At 38.6% G+C, this 17,218-nt stretch overlaps 2 protein-coding genes and 1 long non-coding RNA gene across 5 annotated transcripts in view; all 3 read left to right on the top strand.

The window, feature by feature from the left end:
* The first annotated feature begins 3,283 nt into the window (after positions 1-3,283).
* LOC149234932 (NADH dehydrogenase [ubiquinone] iron-sulfur protein 1, mitochondrial-like) lies at positions 3,284-3,776 on the top strand. The gene is made up of 2 exons (XM_089461274.1): positions 3,284-3,434; positions 3,547-3,776. Exons 1-2 carry the CDS (start codon positions 3,368-3,370, stop codon positions 3,759-3,761), a joined length of 282 nt encoding a protein of 93 aa, XP_089317400.1. The 5' UTR covers positions 3,284-3,367; the 3' UTR covers positions 3,762-3,776.
* A 4,408-nt stretch (positions 3,777-8,184) lies between these two features.
* Positions 8,185-9,016, top strand: LOC149234933 (pentatricopeptide repeat-containing protein At1g71460, chloroplastic-like). The gene is made up of 2 exons (XM_089368412.1): positions 8,185-8,792; positions 8,893-9,016. Exons 1-2 carry the CDS (start codon positions 8,185-8,187, stop codon positions 9,014-9,016), a joined length of 732 nt encoding a protein of 243 aa, XP_089224538.1.
* Positions 9,017-11,600: 2,584 nt separating this feature from the next.
* The window catches only part of LOC149234934 (uncharacterized), a 54,735-nt gene continuing 49,117 nt past the window's right edge, over positions 11,601-17,218 (top strand). For 2 of the 3 annotated variants that reach the window (XR_016268240.1, XR_016268242.1), the window contains exons 1-2: positions 11,601-12,186; positions 12,286-12,356. This is a non-coding gene — a long non-coding RNA (uncharacterized LOC149234934). The remainder of the gene's footprint in view (positions 12,187-12,285; positions 12,357-17,218) is intronic. The other variant, XR_016268241.1, reaches the window with a different exon arrangement.

Below are 17,218 nucleotides of genomic sequence, written 5' to 3' on the forward strand. Positions count from 1 at the left end.
AACATGCCCAACTAACAAAGTGAGTATTGTTAGACACAAAATATAGTATCCCCCAACTTCACATTGTTGTACACACTTGAAAGTGTGAGTTGTTTACACAACCTTGATATTTAAAAAAAAAAAGAGTAATATGACTTGTCTAATCATTAGAGTTTGGAAAATATTATTGATTTAACAATTAATAATTTACAAACCAACATAAATTCATCTTAACTCAAAATATACTAGCAATTGCACCGAGAGGTGCAAAGGAATGTTGATAGGAGAAATGTGGCAGGCAATAATCAAGCTAAATATATGGACAAATGAAATACAATTGAAATTAGAGATTCTATATATCTTGTGGTTAAATTTAAGAAGAAAGTTACACATAACAAAGGAGTTCAATTTATTTGGGGTTTTTTAAAATGGCATGAAATAAATTCTAAACGTGGAAATTATGAATTATATATTAGCTAAAGATATCATTGACACTTGGGAGAAACAACTTTTATTAGTACATTGTTGTGAAGATGAACAAAAATCGGATTATAGATAGAATTTTTGTATCAATGAAAATTGTGAAAGTACTTGTGAAACTCTTTGTGATTGGTACAAGTGAGTTGGGCATTCCTTTTAAGAAAACTTACATTACATCTTTGTGAAAAGGTTGTTGGATGAATATGTCATTTATATACAATAGTCCTTTGCAAAAGGATTGAAATATTGGTTGAGATGGCTCTCTTGAAATCCACAAATGGTTCATCATTTTTAACAAGTAAGAAATGAGACACTTACTCAATTAAATTGATCTCCAAGCATCATGGTGCCCACTATTCTATTTTGCACTTAGTTTGAAGAAACAATTTTGTGACGTAGCTCCTCATGCCATTTATGTTGTCTGCAAGAATTTTTGAGGTACAATAAGCAATTCTTGATACATATATTTATGTACTTCAATATAATGAAAATATTTGCAATATTTTGAGTATATGTGGTGTTCCTTGTTCATAGAAACATAATATTCACAACAAAATGCATGGAAATATTGTGCCAAAAGAAAATTAACAAATTTGGAATTTTGAAATAATAGTAGAAACCATTTCGTCAAGTCCCACTAGCACAACAAGTTGAGGATGGGCCTTGTTGGCAAGACGACCCAGGATCACACGTCACAGGGGGTGGTTGTGCCATGTGTTAGGGGGAGGAGACATGCTAAAAAATCCAGTCAGCTTAGGGCTAGTGTGGCCCAAGCCAAGTGCGATTCCCAGGTGACTTTGATGGATTATATGCCCCTGGGTAGCGACTCCTCAAGTCATAGGTCAAGCTTGGGGGATCACAAACAACTTGACAAAAAAAAAATACTAGAAACCATTCCTATATTAATATTCATAGATCATATGTATAATAATATTTGGAAGCATGCAATTATATTTTACATCTAAGCTTCAACAACTCAAAAATAAATATTGTTTTTTTAAATGTTGGTTGCAGTCATTATGAATCAAAATATAGTTTAGTTGTTTATGAAACTCTTCTACAACAATGATGATTTACCTTAGGAAGAGTTTCAGAGCACACATCAGGAACTTCTATTTCAGAAAGAACATGCTCATTTATAGATTTTGCAGGTTTAAATATATGAGTTATAGAATCTCTTTGTAAAATAACTTTTTGCTTGTTTGATTCGAAAGGAAATTTTGAGGTACTCTTGGAAATGGCATCCACGATTTCATCCCTCACATGTTTCTCCAATGACCAATGTCATCTATTATGGTTTTAATTCCTTCAACATACCAAATTTTGTGTGATCGATGTTATGTTTAAGTGTTGTAATGGTGTCTTTAGATACCACCCATCATTTTGGAGTTCATGATTACACTTACATGTATTTAGTTTAGAGTATGTTATCTATTCTCTATTTAGGTTTAATTCCCAATAGGGACAACACCCTATATCAAACCATATTATCTAGCTATTGTTCTTTGAGTCACGTCATTGAACTACCACTACGGACAAACTATGTCTTATCAAATATGCACTTACCACAATAGATCATAGAATAATTGGAATCATAAATTAAATCATGGGAAAAACTTATACTATGCATTATATACTCGATGTCTACAATACCTAAGTCATCTTAAGACTGTAATCTCATCAAAGTATAGGTGAACTCACCAACAACCCGCATATCACATTCTTCATATGATAATCCATAGTTGTATTGATGTTCAATGAAGAAATATATGTTTATTTATACTATTCCTCATATATACTATACATTCACAATATAATTTTGAATTATTACCACAATATAATTTTGAAATTCCACATTTAATTTGCATGTTTAAACAATTCACATAAATTCATTGTTATGAGGTTATAATAGTAAGAGTAACATCATGAAACTCATAAATAGATCTAGATGTACACATCCAAATGTTTATATCAATCTTTTTGAACCCACAGTAAGAAATGAATCACTAAGAAGGGTAAAATTGAAGTTCTAGCTACCTAAGGCCAAAATATGGGGCGCTACATATTAATAGGTTTTGAAGAAAAGGGCAATGGTCATTAAGTGTAGCAAAAAAAGTTCTTTCAAGTTTTCTCCTAACATAAGTTTTTAATTTTATAAGTTTTCCACTTTTATATTCTCAATAGCTTAATAATAAGACAAACATCAAAATAATTCAAACAAATGAAAAAAATCAACCACTTATAGAGTTCTTTTATAATATAATCTTAAATGATATGAAATAAATTATTTATTTATTTTTTATATTAATAAATTATAATTATAATTTATTTTAAAATAATAAATCTAGTACTACCAATAAAATTTTACAATTTTTTAAAAACAAAAAATTATAAATTCAAACATAAATATAATATACATATTAATAATAAAAAAACTAATCAACCAACCACCATCATCTCTACCATTTATCTAATTAGGCCGATAGGCCTTCCTTTGAAAGAGACTTTCGTCGTCCTTTTGTTTCTGACATTGACACCTGGCGTCCACATTCAGCGGGAAATTGTTCATATGTGTCGTGCAATTTCTGTTTATTCTCAGCAATTTCGGAGAACAAGCTCTGCTTTCCACTTACGCATGTGCAAGCTCTGCTTTCCACTGACATCTGTGCGCATTTTCAAGATATTCGTCATGGTCTCCTTCAATTACTCGTCATGGTCTTCATCCTTCAGACGAAATGGTAGGCATTTTTGTTATGGTTTTCGTCCTTCAGCGAAATGGTAAGCATTTCTGTTATGGTCTTCATCCTTCAGGCAGAATGGTAGGCATTTTTGTTATGGGCGCCTAGCGGGGGTCGATATCCTTCGCTTCTGCTATCATTCCCGCCTCTCTATCGCCGGAAATTGCCGTATGTGTCTCGTCGAGGTCGAGAAGAGTCCCAAGCCCGTGGCATCTTGCGCCATGCCTGCGCTTCCTGGTAATTTATTGCTTTCGCCCTTTTCCCTTTGGTTTCCTCCAATCCCCAAGCTGTTAAATGCTGCCGGAGGATATGAATTTGAAGGATGCTGATTTTGGGGTTTAAATGTCAGGCATGAAGATAAAGACTGATACTCCGATGGCGAAAAAGGCAAGGGAAGGGGTGATGGAGTTTCTGTTGATGAATCATCCGCTGGATTGTCCAATCTGTGACCAAGGAGGGGAGTGCGATCTGCAGGATCAGTCCATGGGGATCGCGGGCGTTTCGTCGAAACAAAAAGATCCGTGGTGGATAAGAATCTCAGTCCTCTCATCAAGACTGTCATGACGAGGTGTATTCAGTGTACAAGGTCTGGTATCCCAATCCCATTCCCTGCTGTTCTGAAAGGAAAGAAGTTCGGTAACAACTTTCGACCTTGAAGCCGGCACATGGTCTTCTGACCATGGAACCACGTCTTTGAAAAGCAAATAGAGCTCAAGATTGGGTAATTTACTGAGGCTGGCAGGGAATTACACGGATAAGAGAGGAGCATCGAAGTTCCGAAGCAAATTTTCCAGGAAGTTAGAGTTAGAACAGTGGGTTGTAAGTGCAACGCTAGGCGGCACAATTTCATTTTGCTTGGTGCAAGGTTTATGTCTCAATGTGGCACAAATAAACTGCTTGTTTCATGTACATCACTGTATTAATGGAAGCAATTTTTTTCCTCAAACACACACATTTTGTCCCAAACGAGTTCTTACACACCCGCCACACTCTTCCTTGCCTTCCATCATCTTCTCCAGCACAAGAAGAAAAAGAATAAATGCAGATTTTTCTCAATGCAAGGTCATTGTTTCTTCACAGTGGTCTATTGGAGGGCCTCCCAGAATATTACATTCTCGATTCTCTGCACTTTGACCTTGTTGCCTTGGACACCCATTAACGGCAGCAACAACGATAACCGAAGAAGAAAAGTATTATGAAGTTGAGGTTGAAGATGCAGAGGACGAGTCAGATTCTGATGTTGGGGGAGATAAAGACAACCAGCAAGTAAAGGGCAAGGGATTGAGGTGGGCTGATGTAGAAGACAATGTATTGGATAAGGCGCAAAAAAGGGTCACAGAAGCTCTGCCTCCAAAGTTGTCTGGAAGGAGCAAGGTCTTGATGAAACATATAATTTTTTTATCAGAAGAGGATGATCCATCTGAATTAATCATGAAGTGGGCGAGAATAATGAAGCCCAAAAGAGTAGATTGGCTTGCAGTCCTCAAACAGATGGAGGAACAGAACCTCAACCATCCCCTCTTCTTCAAGGTCAGTGGCTTTTCAATTATTATAGATGTGCTTCTTAAATATAGATGGACTGAGTAAATTATTAACCAAGTTGATCTGTATGACATTTTCTTCTCAGTCCACTAATGCCTTTACTGCTCTGCAATTTATGCCATATGAAGCTTCTTGGCAGTGTTATCAGACTCTTCGCAGTCCAAGTGGAGTCGGGAGTTTGACTATGTTTTAAGAGGAAACAGAGTCTAATAAGCTGAATCTGAATCAATCCCGACTTATTCTTTAAAGTTTAACTCATAAATATCACCCAAACTCACTGTTACCACTCAAATTATCACCTAGGAGGAAAAGTTCTAACCTCAATGGGAGAGCCTATTAAGCCTAGACGCATAATAGGCAAGCCACTCACTGTCACCTTGGTGGCCTTGCCCGACCAAGGAGACTGCCTATCCCAGGGGGAATCCGCATGATCAATTTAAACTTAGATTGTTGGGAGAGAAATTGGAAAATACTAGCATGAATTGACTACTCTTATGCTTAACTCAATCAAATCGATTCATTCGTCAAAGATGTGAGAATTTGCAAGTAAATTGTTGAATTAATCCCAAAAGGAGAAGTGAATGTCACATTATCCTTTTTATGCTATTACTAATGTTGAGATCAAGTGTGAAATACCCCGAAGTGAATGCTTAAATGGTTACAAACAAGTAGATTAATGTTGAGAACAAGTGTGAAGTAATCCCAAAGTGATGCTTAAATGATTACAAAATGTAGATTAATGTTGAGAACAAGTGTGAAGCATCCCAAGTGATGCTTAATTTGTTACAAAATTAGATTGATTCGAGTCACAAGGTAATGCTGAATCTAAAACCCCTGTTTAGATAGAGACCATTCACGTATGGAAATTGCAACAAGTAATCCATAAAGTCCAATTTTAAATACCATTCAAAAATTGCAACTGAAGACCATAAGCATAATGTTATTCAGATTTTGTGATAAATCATTTTTGCTTCACGTATTACTCCTTAAGAGAGTGATCTTATTCACAAAAATGCAGCGAATTTGAGTCATATCCAATATCTCTAGAACCAGTGGGTATTGACACGCTCAAATAGCGCTTATCAAAGTGTTAGGTTGTAAGCAGTTGTGGTTATCAATTTGAAACGTTGTCTTAGTACGTGTGTATGATCACAATATAAGCAATGAGATAATATTTCAAAGTATGGCATATATCAGTGTTATCATAAGAAATAGTGATTGCAAATGAATGAAAACAAAAAAATCTAAAATGCTATACAAATAATTCCAAGTGAAGTATTACTCTCTTGATTCTGCCTTAAACTGAATCTGCCCTTAAATAGTATAGCCTTAAGAAAATATTCCAACCATTAAACTGTCGACTGAAAATTTTGAATGAAGTCATTTGGCCCACTCCTTGTAATTCGTCTCAAAGTAAAAACATCCATTCCTTTTTTAGCAATATTAAACCGGATCTGATATAATCGTTGCAAGTGCAAGTGCTGTGATATGCTAAAGCAAGGTCTAGAATTATTGCCAGTATTTAAGATATTTGCCATTAGCAAAACCTAAACCCTAACGTCCTCTTATTGGAGCAAGACTGACCTTCTTCAAAGCTTATATCAGTTGGAAAAACAATGGCAATCCTTGCAAAAAACCTAGTCATCGATAAAAGAGAAACATAGAGCGAAAACCTCACATTGAATTTGCCCCTTAATTGCATTCTCCCAAATGTTTTTCAACTAAGCTTGTAGAGGAACTGCCACAACTCCAACCGTGACTTTAGCAAGTGAATCCTCTTTTCTATTTATAACATTCAAATTAAAACATGATTAATAAAATAATATTTCGTTACAAAAGACCCTGGTATCCTCCTTTTTTTCCCTTTGAGTGAATAAAATAGGCCCACAATGCCACTTGTCATCTCCATAAGGAAAGAGCTAGCCTCTAAATCTATAGAGAAGACCTCAACAATGTGTCCTTATCCCAAAACACCTCAAAAGGTGACATATGCCTTTAAATATGTGACAATGGATTAAATAATGTGCCCTCTTTAGTTGGTGGTTTCTGCACTCATATAAGCTATATTCTCTTCTGGAAACTTTCCAGTTTTGTCCCTCAAAATTATCGTAGATGTCTTCTTCCAAATTGTAGGATGTAATTTCAGGTGTAATTTCCAGCATTATTTCTCAGTGTGCCCATAAATCAGCACTACAATGATTGCAGTGATTCCTGGTGTTGTCTTTTGAGTCACTGAGCAGTGGTGAAAGTCCTATTTCTGTTCGTTTGCTTAGGAGATTTTTGATGTTAGATACCTTTCCTTGGTTTTCCATTTCCCCACTTATTGCTGGTTTTCTGTTCTTGTACTCAATAAATAGAGCCTTCTTACCAGCATCATTGAGGTTCTTTACTTCAAATGGGGTAAATTCCTTTCTGATGTAGCCATGTAGTTCTCCTCAATTTTTTATCAACGTTTGAGGAACTTCTACTTTGAGATTTAGCAAGATTGCTGATTTCTTATATTCAATGGTGTAGCCCTGAACAATTTTTCTTGTGTTTGTGAAAATATCACAATTAAATGGATCTTCTTGATATCCAATATCATAGAACTGATCCTTCAACAGTGTTTTGAATGTCTCCCATGATACTATCGAGGGTCTCCTTTGTTGCTTCAAAGATTGCATATAGCTGTCTCACCTTAAAGCATGGTGGAAGATAACGAGGAAGTCCAAAAATTCAAAAGGTTTCAGGCTGTTTACCCTTAGTATCCTCTTGATGAGAATTTCCTTCTTTCTTGAAATTTACTGAGCATTCCTCTTTCTTTGTCATTAGATGGGTCATCATTTTTGTTAACATACCAATATTTGTTTTTAACCGACTAAGGATGATCTTTGGTTCTTCTCTTTCTTCTTGGTATTGTTTGTCAATATGAAAGACCAAATACACAATGCATGGGAGATGTAAAATATGATCTTTATATCAAATGGGGCCATTGCATACAATGAGGCAGATCTCCTTTTATATTACTGGTTATTTGTTGTACAACTAATTTCCCTAATCACGTTATTTACAAGTGAATTTGAATTAATCTTACCAAAATGCTTAGCTCCTTGAAGTTTATCTATTATGTCATCAATGCATGGCAATGGATATCAGTTTTTAAGGGTATGGATCAACAATCGTCAACACTTTTAACTGCTTTGAAGTTTTACTCTGCTCCGTTGGATCAGGTGACACACTTTTAACCGTTGATTTGAAGTGTGACTGCTTTTTCCAAATATCAGTTGAGTTGCCTTACTGCTTTTTCCCATGCTTTTTCCCATTCTTTTATGTCACTATTGAAGATATTTTTACTGCTTTTTCCCTGCCAGTTGTTGTTGCTGTTCTTCTTCCCTGGCTTTTGGCAAGCACTGTTCTTTTGTGCAGAGAAAGGCTGGTTGATGAAGCTCTTCGCATTCTGCACTCGATGGACTTCAGTAGAGAAATCCCTGTGGATACCCAAATCTACCATATACTCCTGGATTGTTGCACTGTCCAGAAATTATTGGAAGAAGGCAAGCAGGTCCACGCCCACATGAGAATCACAGGGGCTCATCAGAATCCCTACTTGGCTGCCAAGCTTGTTTATCTTTATTCTGCCTGTGGAAGCATTGTCGATGCGCGGGTGGCATTCGATGAAGCCTCTGAGCGGACTATGTTTATGTGGAATGCTCTGCTCAGAGCTTATGTTAAGAATGGGTTCTGTGAAACCGAGGCTATGGAGATTTATAATCAGATGAAGTTATCTGGCACGGAGCTCGATAATTTTACGTTCTCAATCATGCTGAAGGCATGCAGAAGCTTAATGGACCTGCAACAGGGGATGGAGATTCATGGGCAGGTTATCAAGACCGGTTATGAGCTTGATGTCTTTGTGGGAGGTGTGCTTGTGGATATGTATTGCAGGTGCCATTCTGTGGAGGATGCAAACCAAGTGTTTGAGGAAATGCGCCATCGAGATGTGGTCACATGGACAGCTATGATTGCTGGACTTGTGCATAATGGGTTTCATGGCGAAGCATTGGAATGTTTCCGGCAGATACATGTGGAGGAACACAAGAATGTTTCACTAAGAATCAGTGCTTCGATTTGGGCCCCGGGGATATCTCTATACTCCTGTGCCTGATGTGCACAGGGTGCAGTATTTCACGGATACTGAGTTTTTCATCAGATGGGATGGGCATTGGGATATATTTCTGGACGAGGATTTGCCCACAGCAGCCGATCACATTAAGGCGAATGCAGAGGAATTCAAATAGGTGTTTTTGCGTGTGCGTACAAGCTCATATGCAGGTGCAAGCAATAAGTTAATTTCGTGGTACTATGTTGTTTAAAGTTTCTGTAGTTTATTGTCTAGGGATGGATTCTGTATGCTATTTCCTGAAATTATGTTCAGGGCTTTTATATATATAATAATTAAACTATGTATTCAAAGTTTGCCTAATACCCTTTGTGATGTAAATAAATTTCAATGAACATCAAACTATTCTCATAATTTGCATGGATTCTCGCAACATATCATCGGCAGGTTTTTTTTCCCTTCAATTTTGTGATTCGTTCCTTCTGGTCGAGGAAGGTTCCGGACCTTCACGTCTTACCTGAGCTCAGGTAAGGTCCTGGTTGTGAGCTCTGCTCAGTCAAAGAGAGGGCCTTACTCGCCTGAATAAAGGTAGCTCACTCAGATTTTTCAGACCTTAATTGACCTTGAGTTATTTTATTTTTGCACAAGAGAAGCAAGGTGTCGGGTGGGCGTGGGGGCTGAGTTGTGCAAAATTTCACGCCCTGTTGAAGGTAGTGTATGAAGGTGTGAAGAGAAACATGATGGGCATGGGAATTGCACTCCCTCAAGATGGTGGGGTTTGGTGAATTTCACTCCTTCAAGATGTAGTATCATTCTATATATGTATATTATTCTTTATAAAGTATAATAATAATATCATGGTTTCTAATGGAATTAACTTTTTAATAGCAATGTATCAACATGTTTTCTAATATTATGTTTTGACTTTCTAAATGCAATATACAATTATGGTTTTCAATGAAATATATTGGTAGGGGATAGTCATGGTGGTTATTGCCTTGGTCACTAGCAAGCTTCGTATATGCTTGGCCATCTATAGAGGTTTCTTGATTTTGAGTAATTAACTTAACCTCTTGATTTTGGGTAATTAACTTACTCTAAAATGAAATAAGACATTCAATGTGTTCCTTGTAATATAGACATAAACAAACATCTAAAGAAAAGTAATTGCACAATGATCCAGTGCAAGAAAACAAGGTTTTCCACAAACCAATTAACTCTTCTAGAAAAATTCAACAATTCCAATTTAATAATCCTATCGGCCTTTCTTTGTACCTTTTGGGACAATTGCTAAAAATTAAGGGTACGGTTTTGCCAAAAATCACACCATACATCCAAACGACCAGTATCAAAACCCCACTTTATCAACATAATCAACAAACTTTACATTACACTTGCATTGGATGTGTAAGTCCTTGTTCTTCTAATCCAACCCAAAGTGTAGCATATAGGGTGTGCAATTGTAGGTAAGTTGTGCCTTTTCACTATCTTTTAAGGTGATATTTAGTTGGCTACTGCTATCAAATATTGTGGTCACAAGTTCCTTACTGAAATCACAAGCTCCTTTGTCAGGATCTTAATGGAGAATCAAATTCTTGTACTTGGCATGACTAGGATGTAGAGCTACCTTATGTTGTATTGTCAAGTATTCATGACTAGGATGTAGAACTACCTTATGTTGTATTGTCAAGTATTCATATCTACATTTCTCCCTGCTATGATGTACTCAATCTCTGGTGCTTCTATGGATGTAGTCCTTGTTGTCACCTAAGATTTACACCTAAGTGTGGGAAAAGTTTTCAACCCCACAAGGTATAGTCTTTAAGGCGCAACGCTCAAAGAAGGGGCTGTCACCTATTCCCAACTCTTTCCGTTTAAACTCTCTCCTAGGCAAGCTATGGGGGTAGTCCTTAAAGATGATTATGAAAAGAAAACTTGTTGAAAACAACAAGTTCTAGGAGATCAAGGACAAAGAAATTACCACTCAGTGTAACTTGATAGATTTCGATTAAATCAATATGGCATTCAACAAAGTAAAATGTGAGAGACCAGTGCCTTTATATAATGCTCAAATAAAATTATAATACTTGCAGAAGATGATACTCCAAGCTACAAGGATGGCAATGCTGCAAGACAAGCGTTAGTACAAGAGATAGCACAATATTGAAATATGAGCAGTGAGATAGAACTTGCAAGATAAATGAAACTTGTACTTTGAAGAGATGCTCAAAAAAATAGAACAATATCAAAGGTCAATGAGCAAGTAATTTAAATGACAAGTATAAGAGCGATACAGTGCACTATTGCAAGTAAGATGGAATGTTCACAAATCAATGGGAGAGCCTAGACGCATTAAAGGCAAGCCACTGTCATCAACACTTTCATTCTCGTTGAGACATCTGACATGGTTTCTTACTCGACCTCTGGGTATAGTCCTGCTTGACATCTATGCACAAATTTTACGTCACCTTATAATATTTATTATTTTCAATCGAAATACAATTCTTTCAATTTAACATTTCTATCGGCCTCTCTTTGCACCTTTGGACAATTGCTAATAATACTATTTATCTAATAATAAAACTATAGATAAAACATAAAAATAGTCAATAATTACGCTGATAAGCATTTTTTAAAAATCTCTGCTTTTCTTCTGCCCTTCTCGTCTCCATATAACATCCCGTCTCCATTTAACATCCGGCACCCACTCCGCTTGACATCTGGTTCCCAGCATATTTCTTCGCATCTGGTTTTTGGCATATTTTCCGAGGGTGTTCGTGCGAGTTCCATACTGTCCATTTTGTACACTCTGTGTCTGTCTAAATATATTCAAGATGCTATAGGGCATTAAATGAATGACAATTGTATATGCCCACCGTTGAAACGAATGGTGGGCATGCCCTCTAGTAGGCTACTTATTTTCAGTTGCCTGAAAATACCGACAACCACCGATAAACCTGCCATTTCATTAACTGCATTTTCCGAGGGTGTTCGTGCAAGGTCCATACTGTCGAATGGTGGGCATGCCCTATAGTAGGCTACTTATTTTCAGTTTTCTGAAAATAGCGGCAACCACCGATAAACCTGCCATTTCACTAACTGCATTTTCCGAGGGTGTTCGTGCAAGGTCCATACTGTCGAATGGTGGGCATGCCCTATAGTAGGCTACTTATTTTCAGTTTTCTGAAAATAGCGGCAACCACCGATAAACCTGCCATTTCACTAACTGCATTTTTCGAGGGTGTTCGTGCAAGGTCCATACTGTCGATTTTTATTTATGGTGCATGACAAACATCTTCGTATTTCCATGACACGCGATGAAAAAATTCCCTACCATGTCGGGTCAGAGTAAGTTCGTTGGCAATGTTAGTTGTGTATTATCTCTTTTTCTCAGTTCCCTGTTTGTGTTTTTTTCCTCATTTTGAATCATTGAGTAACCTTGTTTAGAAAACAGAAACGTGCACTACGAATGGCCCAGGCCAAAGTCTCATACACAGAGCCCACGGAAACCAGAGAAGGTAGGCGAGTGCGAAGCTTTTTCCTAAATTCAAATTTGTTCAATTTTGTTGTTCAATTTTGTATGGTAAATTTTTAAATAACCTATAATCTGCTTCAGATAGTATGAATCTTCTTACTATGTCTGCAATCGATTGTGTGAACCCCAACTAAATAGCTCTGTTATGGTTCTCCCAAACCCTTTTTGGAAAATGTATTCATTTCCCCTCTTTCTGGATTTTAATCATTAGTTCTACAAGGTTGTGAATCATTACTTCTGCATGGTTGTTTGTGTTTAGGTTTAGGAAGGTGGCCCCGCAAAGGGTTACCGTTTGAAATCCTTGGGGATTTTCCAATCATAGATCGGGTGTTTCCAAGACTATGATAAAATTAAATCCTGATGGAAGCATTATATTCAACGCTAAGCTTGTTTCCATGCACAAAACAACTGGCTCTCCTTTCATAACTCCAGAGTTGGCAAATGGATCATCCATCACAGCTAAGGTAGGCCTATAGGTATTAACAATTTATATGTGCACCATTTTTGTCATAACGATTTCTAAATCTCTCTGAATCTCTTTGTGTTTAAAAATTGATGTGATGTTGTTATAATGATCAGATCATAATAGGTTGTCATATTGTGCATTTAGTTGCTTCAGTGACTCCTCCAACATGCCTATGTTACAGATTCTGCTCCAACTGTCCTTCCATGCGGAAACCATCGCCAAGTGCACTGTCGGTGACAACATTACCATATATATTTTTGTTGGATATTTCAAAAGGGCCTAATACCCTCATTCAACTTCCTTTCTTCCCAAAGACCATCAATCAGAACAGTAAATGTAACAACATTAGGTTTATACCCTGTCTTTGACATATGATACAGTAGTTTCCTGGCCTCTTAGAGCTTACCTCCTTAACATAGTTGATCCACAAAGACCGTAAATGTGATTGTGTCAGGGTCATGGCCCTTGTGTAGCACAATAGACTACAACCCCAACATCTCATTGATTTTCCTTTCTGGCAGAGCTTGTCTATATGTTTCTTGCATTATTTTTGGAAACTTAATTCAGCAATAGAAATTCACTAGCAACCTATGAGTAGACCAAACCAATGAATTGTCACTCATAAAGCTGACTTCATGGTATTTTAATATGACCACTCCTAAGTCCTATACTAGTACTTACTATTACGGTTAGTACATCTATTTTATCCATAATAGAAATTGCACATCATGGAAGAAATTTATATAGTAACCTCCATAAAGCACTCCCTCACGACCACTCCTGGCACGCCCCTATCCTGGCGGTGGTCTTTCAACTGCACATAGGCAAGTGTGGCACCGCTACTCGATTTCTTTTCATCAATACTTTCAAGTACGGACTACGCATAAAATTCAATACTTCGATTTATTTTTTTTTTACTTCACTAAACATTCATCATTCTTTTACACAGCAGAAACATTCATCTTTATCATCATTCATATAAAAATACACAAGTACAATATTCTTCAAACGGAGGGGAAACTCCTTAGTTAGAGCTTGCCCAACAACATATAATAATCCAATTTTTATAAGTTCATATACAACATCAACCTTTCAATGTAACCCCAAATTTACCTTGGCAAAACTGCCAAACTTGCTTTCTAGCTCGGCTATTGTTCAGCCTCGCCCTAGCTCGTCGTTCAGCCTCACCCCTGGTTATTCTTTAGGCTTGCCCAAGCTTCTTGTACAACCTCGCCCCACTATTGTGCAGCCTCGCCCCACTGTTGTGCCCCGGGCAAGAGTGCCCACGGGTCACCTACCCGACTCTCTGTTCGAGTGCGGCCAACTCGTCTCCAACCGCCCGTACTTCACTTACCCGTCATGTTCGTTTCACCATCGGGTCGCCCAACTCGTGGGCAAGAGCGCCCAGCGCACCCGGGTCTCAACTCACCCGTCCACCCAGTCCAACTCGCTTGCCACCCGAGTTCACCGACTTGCCCAACTGCACGTTCACCAACTCGTCGCAGCTCTCCTATTCACCAATGCACCCTCGGAATACTCGTTCAGCAGCCCGCCCACTCGTCCGTTCAACAGTCCAGGCAGGCGCGCCCCCGACAGCTCGCCTTGCGACAGTTCGTTTGACGCGCCAAGGTAGCTCCGCGCTCCGGTTCGCCCACTAACCCGCACCTCAGTCTTTTTAGCGTTTCTCCGATTTTTGGCCAAGTGTTGCGGCCCAATAGTCCGCCTATACCTTCAACCCATTCATTTGCCCTCCTAGCTCGTTCACCATTTACACTTTGAACTCGCTTGGATGTTTGAACTTGTTCGTTGTCTTCTCCTCCATGCGCCCTCCATCCATATCTATGGTTTCACCATGGTTAATGATGGGTTGGCCTGCCTAGGCCAACCACACAATTTGGTCACCCACACAACGCGGGCAAGCCAACCATACAATTTGGTCACCCACACAATGGTTCGCCCTCTCCTCAAGTCGGCTCGTCCAACTCGTGGGTCGGCCTCACTCCACCGTGCGGTTTCCGCCCTTCAAATAAACTCATCCCATCGTCACATATTTCGTCGCACACAACTCGTCCTTCATTGCATTTCGTCGCACTCGACTCGTTGCGTTTAATGTAGAGTCATGTCCCCCAGCTCATTGCACATCCCCAACTCGGACTCGTGGGCGTGACATACTCCCCCACTTTAAACGGTTGTCGTCCTCGACAACACCATCATCCATCGTCGCAAAGTGTCGCTAGCTCCAACATCCAAAAATGCCCATGCTGCCCATCTCTGCTCCAATGTCACATAAACCGCCAAGGTCTATGTCTCCATAAACAGGAAGTCTCCTTAATCCATGATCCTCATCATGTATCATCATCATGTGAACCACTGCATAATACTCCATCCAACACAACATCTTAGTCGTAACCAAGACATCTATCTGACACAAACTTGGTGCACTGCATGCCCCCATGTCATCGAACTAGTTGGGTAGCTAATCCAACTGTAATGCTCAACCCATGAGAATGTACCTCCCCATGCCACCGTTGGTTGTTTCTCAGCATCCTGTCACAATCTCAACTCGATCAAGAATCCATCCAAGTGTAAAATAAGCCATGCTCAGGTCCATGTCATGTCCATCCCATCTGCAACATGCTGCCCATGATGCTAATGCCAATGTGTTGTCATATAGTCGCATTCATCCAAGCATCATCAACCTATCAAAGAAAGAAGCCTCATCTCCAAAGCCCCTTGTAAGGGTGTTGCAATCCTTCTAGACAATCAAGGCCTTGCACACACCTATCTCCAAGGTTGTCTATCAAAAAAGGAGGGCCAGGAAGCTTCCTCCCTGACTCTCATCCACCCATGTATTTGATTGATATTACATCCTCAAGTATTTGTGCACAGCTTCAACCTCCTCATGTGTACAACCAAGCTTCTCAAGCTTGTCTTTCGTCAACTAAAAGTCATATATGCCCATGGCATACCTGCAAAAATCCACTATGCCAGCCAGATCTCTACCTGTATAATCTTCCCCAACCACTGCCACTGAAGAAGTATTCGAACTCCCTCCATCTGCAACTCCATGGTGAAGATCCTTTGTAGAAGATGCACCTGTCAAGTGTTTCAAGATGTGTGAAACTGACTTTCCACCTTCATCTTCCCTTCTAGCTCTTGCAACAAAGTCAACTAACTTCCTTTCCTTCATTGTTTGAGTCATACATCCAAGTCCTATTTGCTCCACATAATCATGCTTCACATTCGGATCCTTTGGATACAAAGTCATAGAATCCATCTTTGGTCTATATCCCAAGCAACTCCTCCTATTCATCGGAACCATCATAGTTTTCCCTTTAGTTGTAATCAAGAGAATGTCTCGGTCCATCATGGGTATGGCTTGTGCAACCTTCAAAAAGTCTTGCCCCGGCACCATAGTATGATCATCCAAGTCAACGATCCTCAAGTCCAACTTTCCAAACCATGAACCCACTCTCACCTAAGTGTCCTTCAATACACCAGTCACAACTTTCATGGTAGAGTTCACTGCTTTGAAAGCACTCCACTCTCTTCCCACTTCAGCTTTCTTCCCAAAAGATTTTGTTGCTTTCCTGCTAAGGAAGCTATGAGTAGCCCCCGTGTCCACCAATGCAGCAAACCTTTTGCCATGTACGGTTACCTGCACAAAACTCAACTTCAAGGCATCACCATCCTCTTTAGGCTTGATCTTGCGTCTTACTTCAACAACCTTCTTCAATAATTCAACCTCAGAAGAGTCTTTCGACTTATGCTTTGACCTGACTTCCTTCTTAAGGTACTTCAATTCCTTGTTTAGTTCATCTAAGAAATTCGACCCTGGCTCAACTTGAGTTCCTTCAAGCTTGTCCTCCATCGCATCCTACTTAAGTGTACCAATCAAGCACACATTGACTCCTTCCATTCGAAGTGAACCAATCTTCCGAACATCTTGCTTCATGTTTCGGTGATAGTCCCCAAGTCTATCAATGTAATCGAGTTCATCTTGCTCTATCACAACGGGCTTTCTACGAAGAAAGTCCCTTTCAATTTCACCCTCAAGTTCCTTGACTTTTTCTTGCGCCATGTTGCTCTTCCTATGTCACACAGTTCGAGTTCGACAACGATTAAGTTTGATTCGAGTTCGAATTTTCCGATCAGGTTCGAATGAGGTTCGGCATTAGGTTCGACTATACATATTTTTCAATATTTATATATATTTATTTATATATCTATATATGACAAAATAATAGAAAATTCAAAATCGATCCATAAACACATGAACACAAATTCTTATTAGTAAACATACATGAATAATGTAATCATTCTAACATCTAGTTAAATGTAAACATACACAATAGTAGTTTGCAAAAAGAAATGACATA

This window comes from Pinus tabuliformis, chromosome 8 (assembly GCF_031772625.1).
Source record: "Pinus tabuliformis cultivar Carrire ecotype Pingquan chromosome 8, CPIR1, whole genome shotgun sequence".
Classification (NCBI taxonomy): domain Eukaryota; kingdom Viridiplantae; phylum Streptophyta; class Pinopsida; order Pinales; family Pinaceae; genus Pinus; species Pinus tabuliformis.

Coding starts and splice junctions, on each gene's coding strand:
- LOC149234933 (XM_089368412.1), top strand. CDS start 8,185: ATGGACTTCAGTAGAGAAATCCCTGTGGATACCCAAATCTACCATATA. Junction 8,793..8,892: donor GAAGCATTGGAATGTTTCCG/GCAGATACATGT, acceptor TGATGTGCACAG/GGTGCAGTATTTCACGGATA.
- LOC149234932 (XM_089461274.1), top strand. CDS start 3,368: ATGTGTCTCGTCGAGGTCGAGAAGAGTCCCAAGCCCGTGGCATCTTGC. Junction 3,435..3,546: donor CGCCATGCCTGCGCTTCCTG/GTAATTTATTGC, acceptor TTTAAATGTCAG/GCATGAAGATAAAGACTGAT.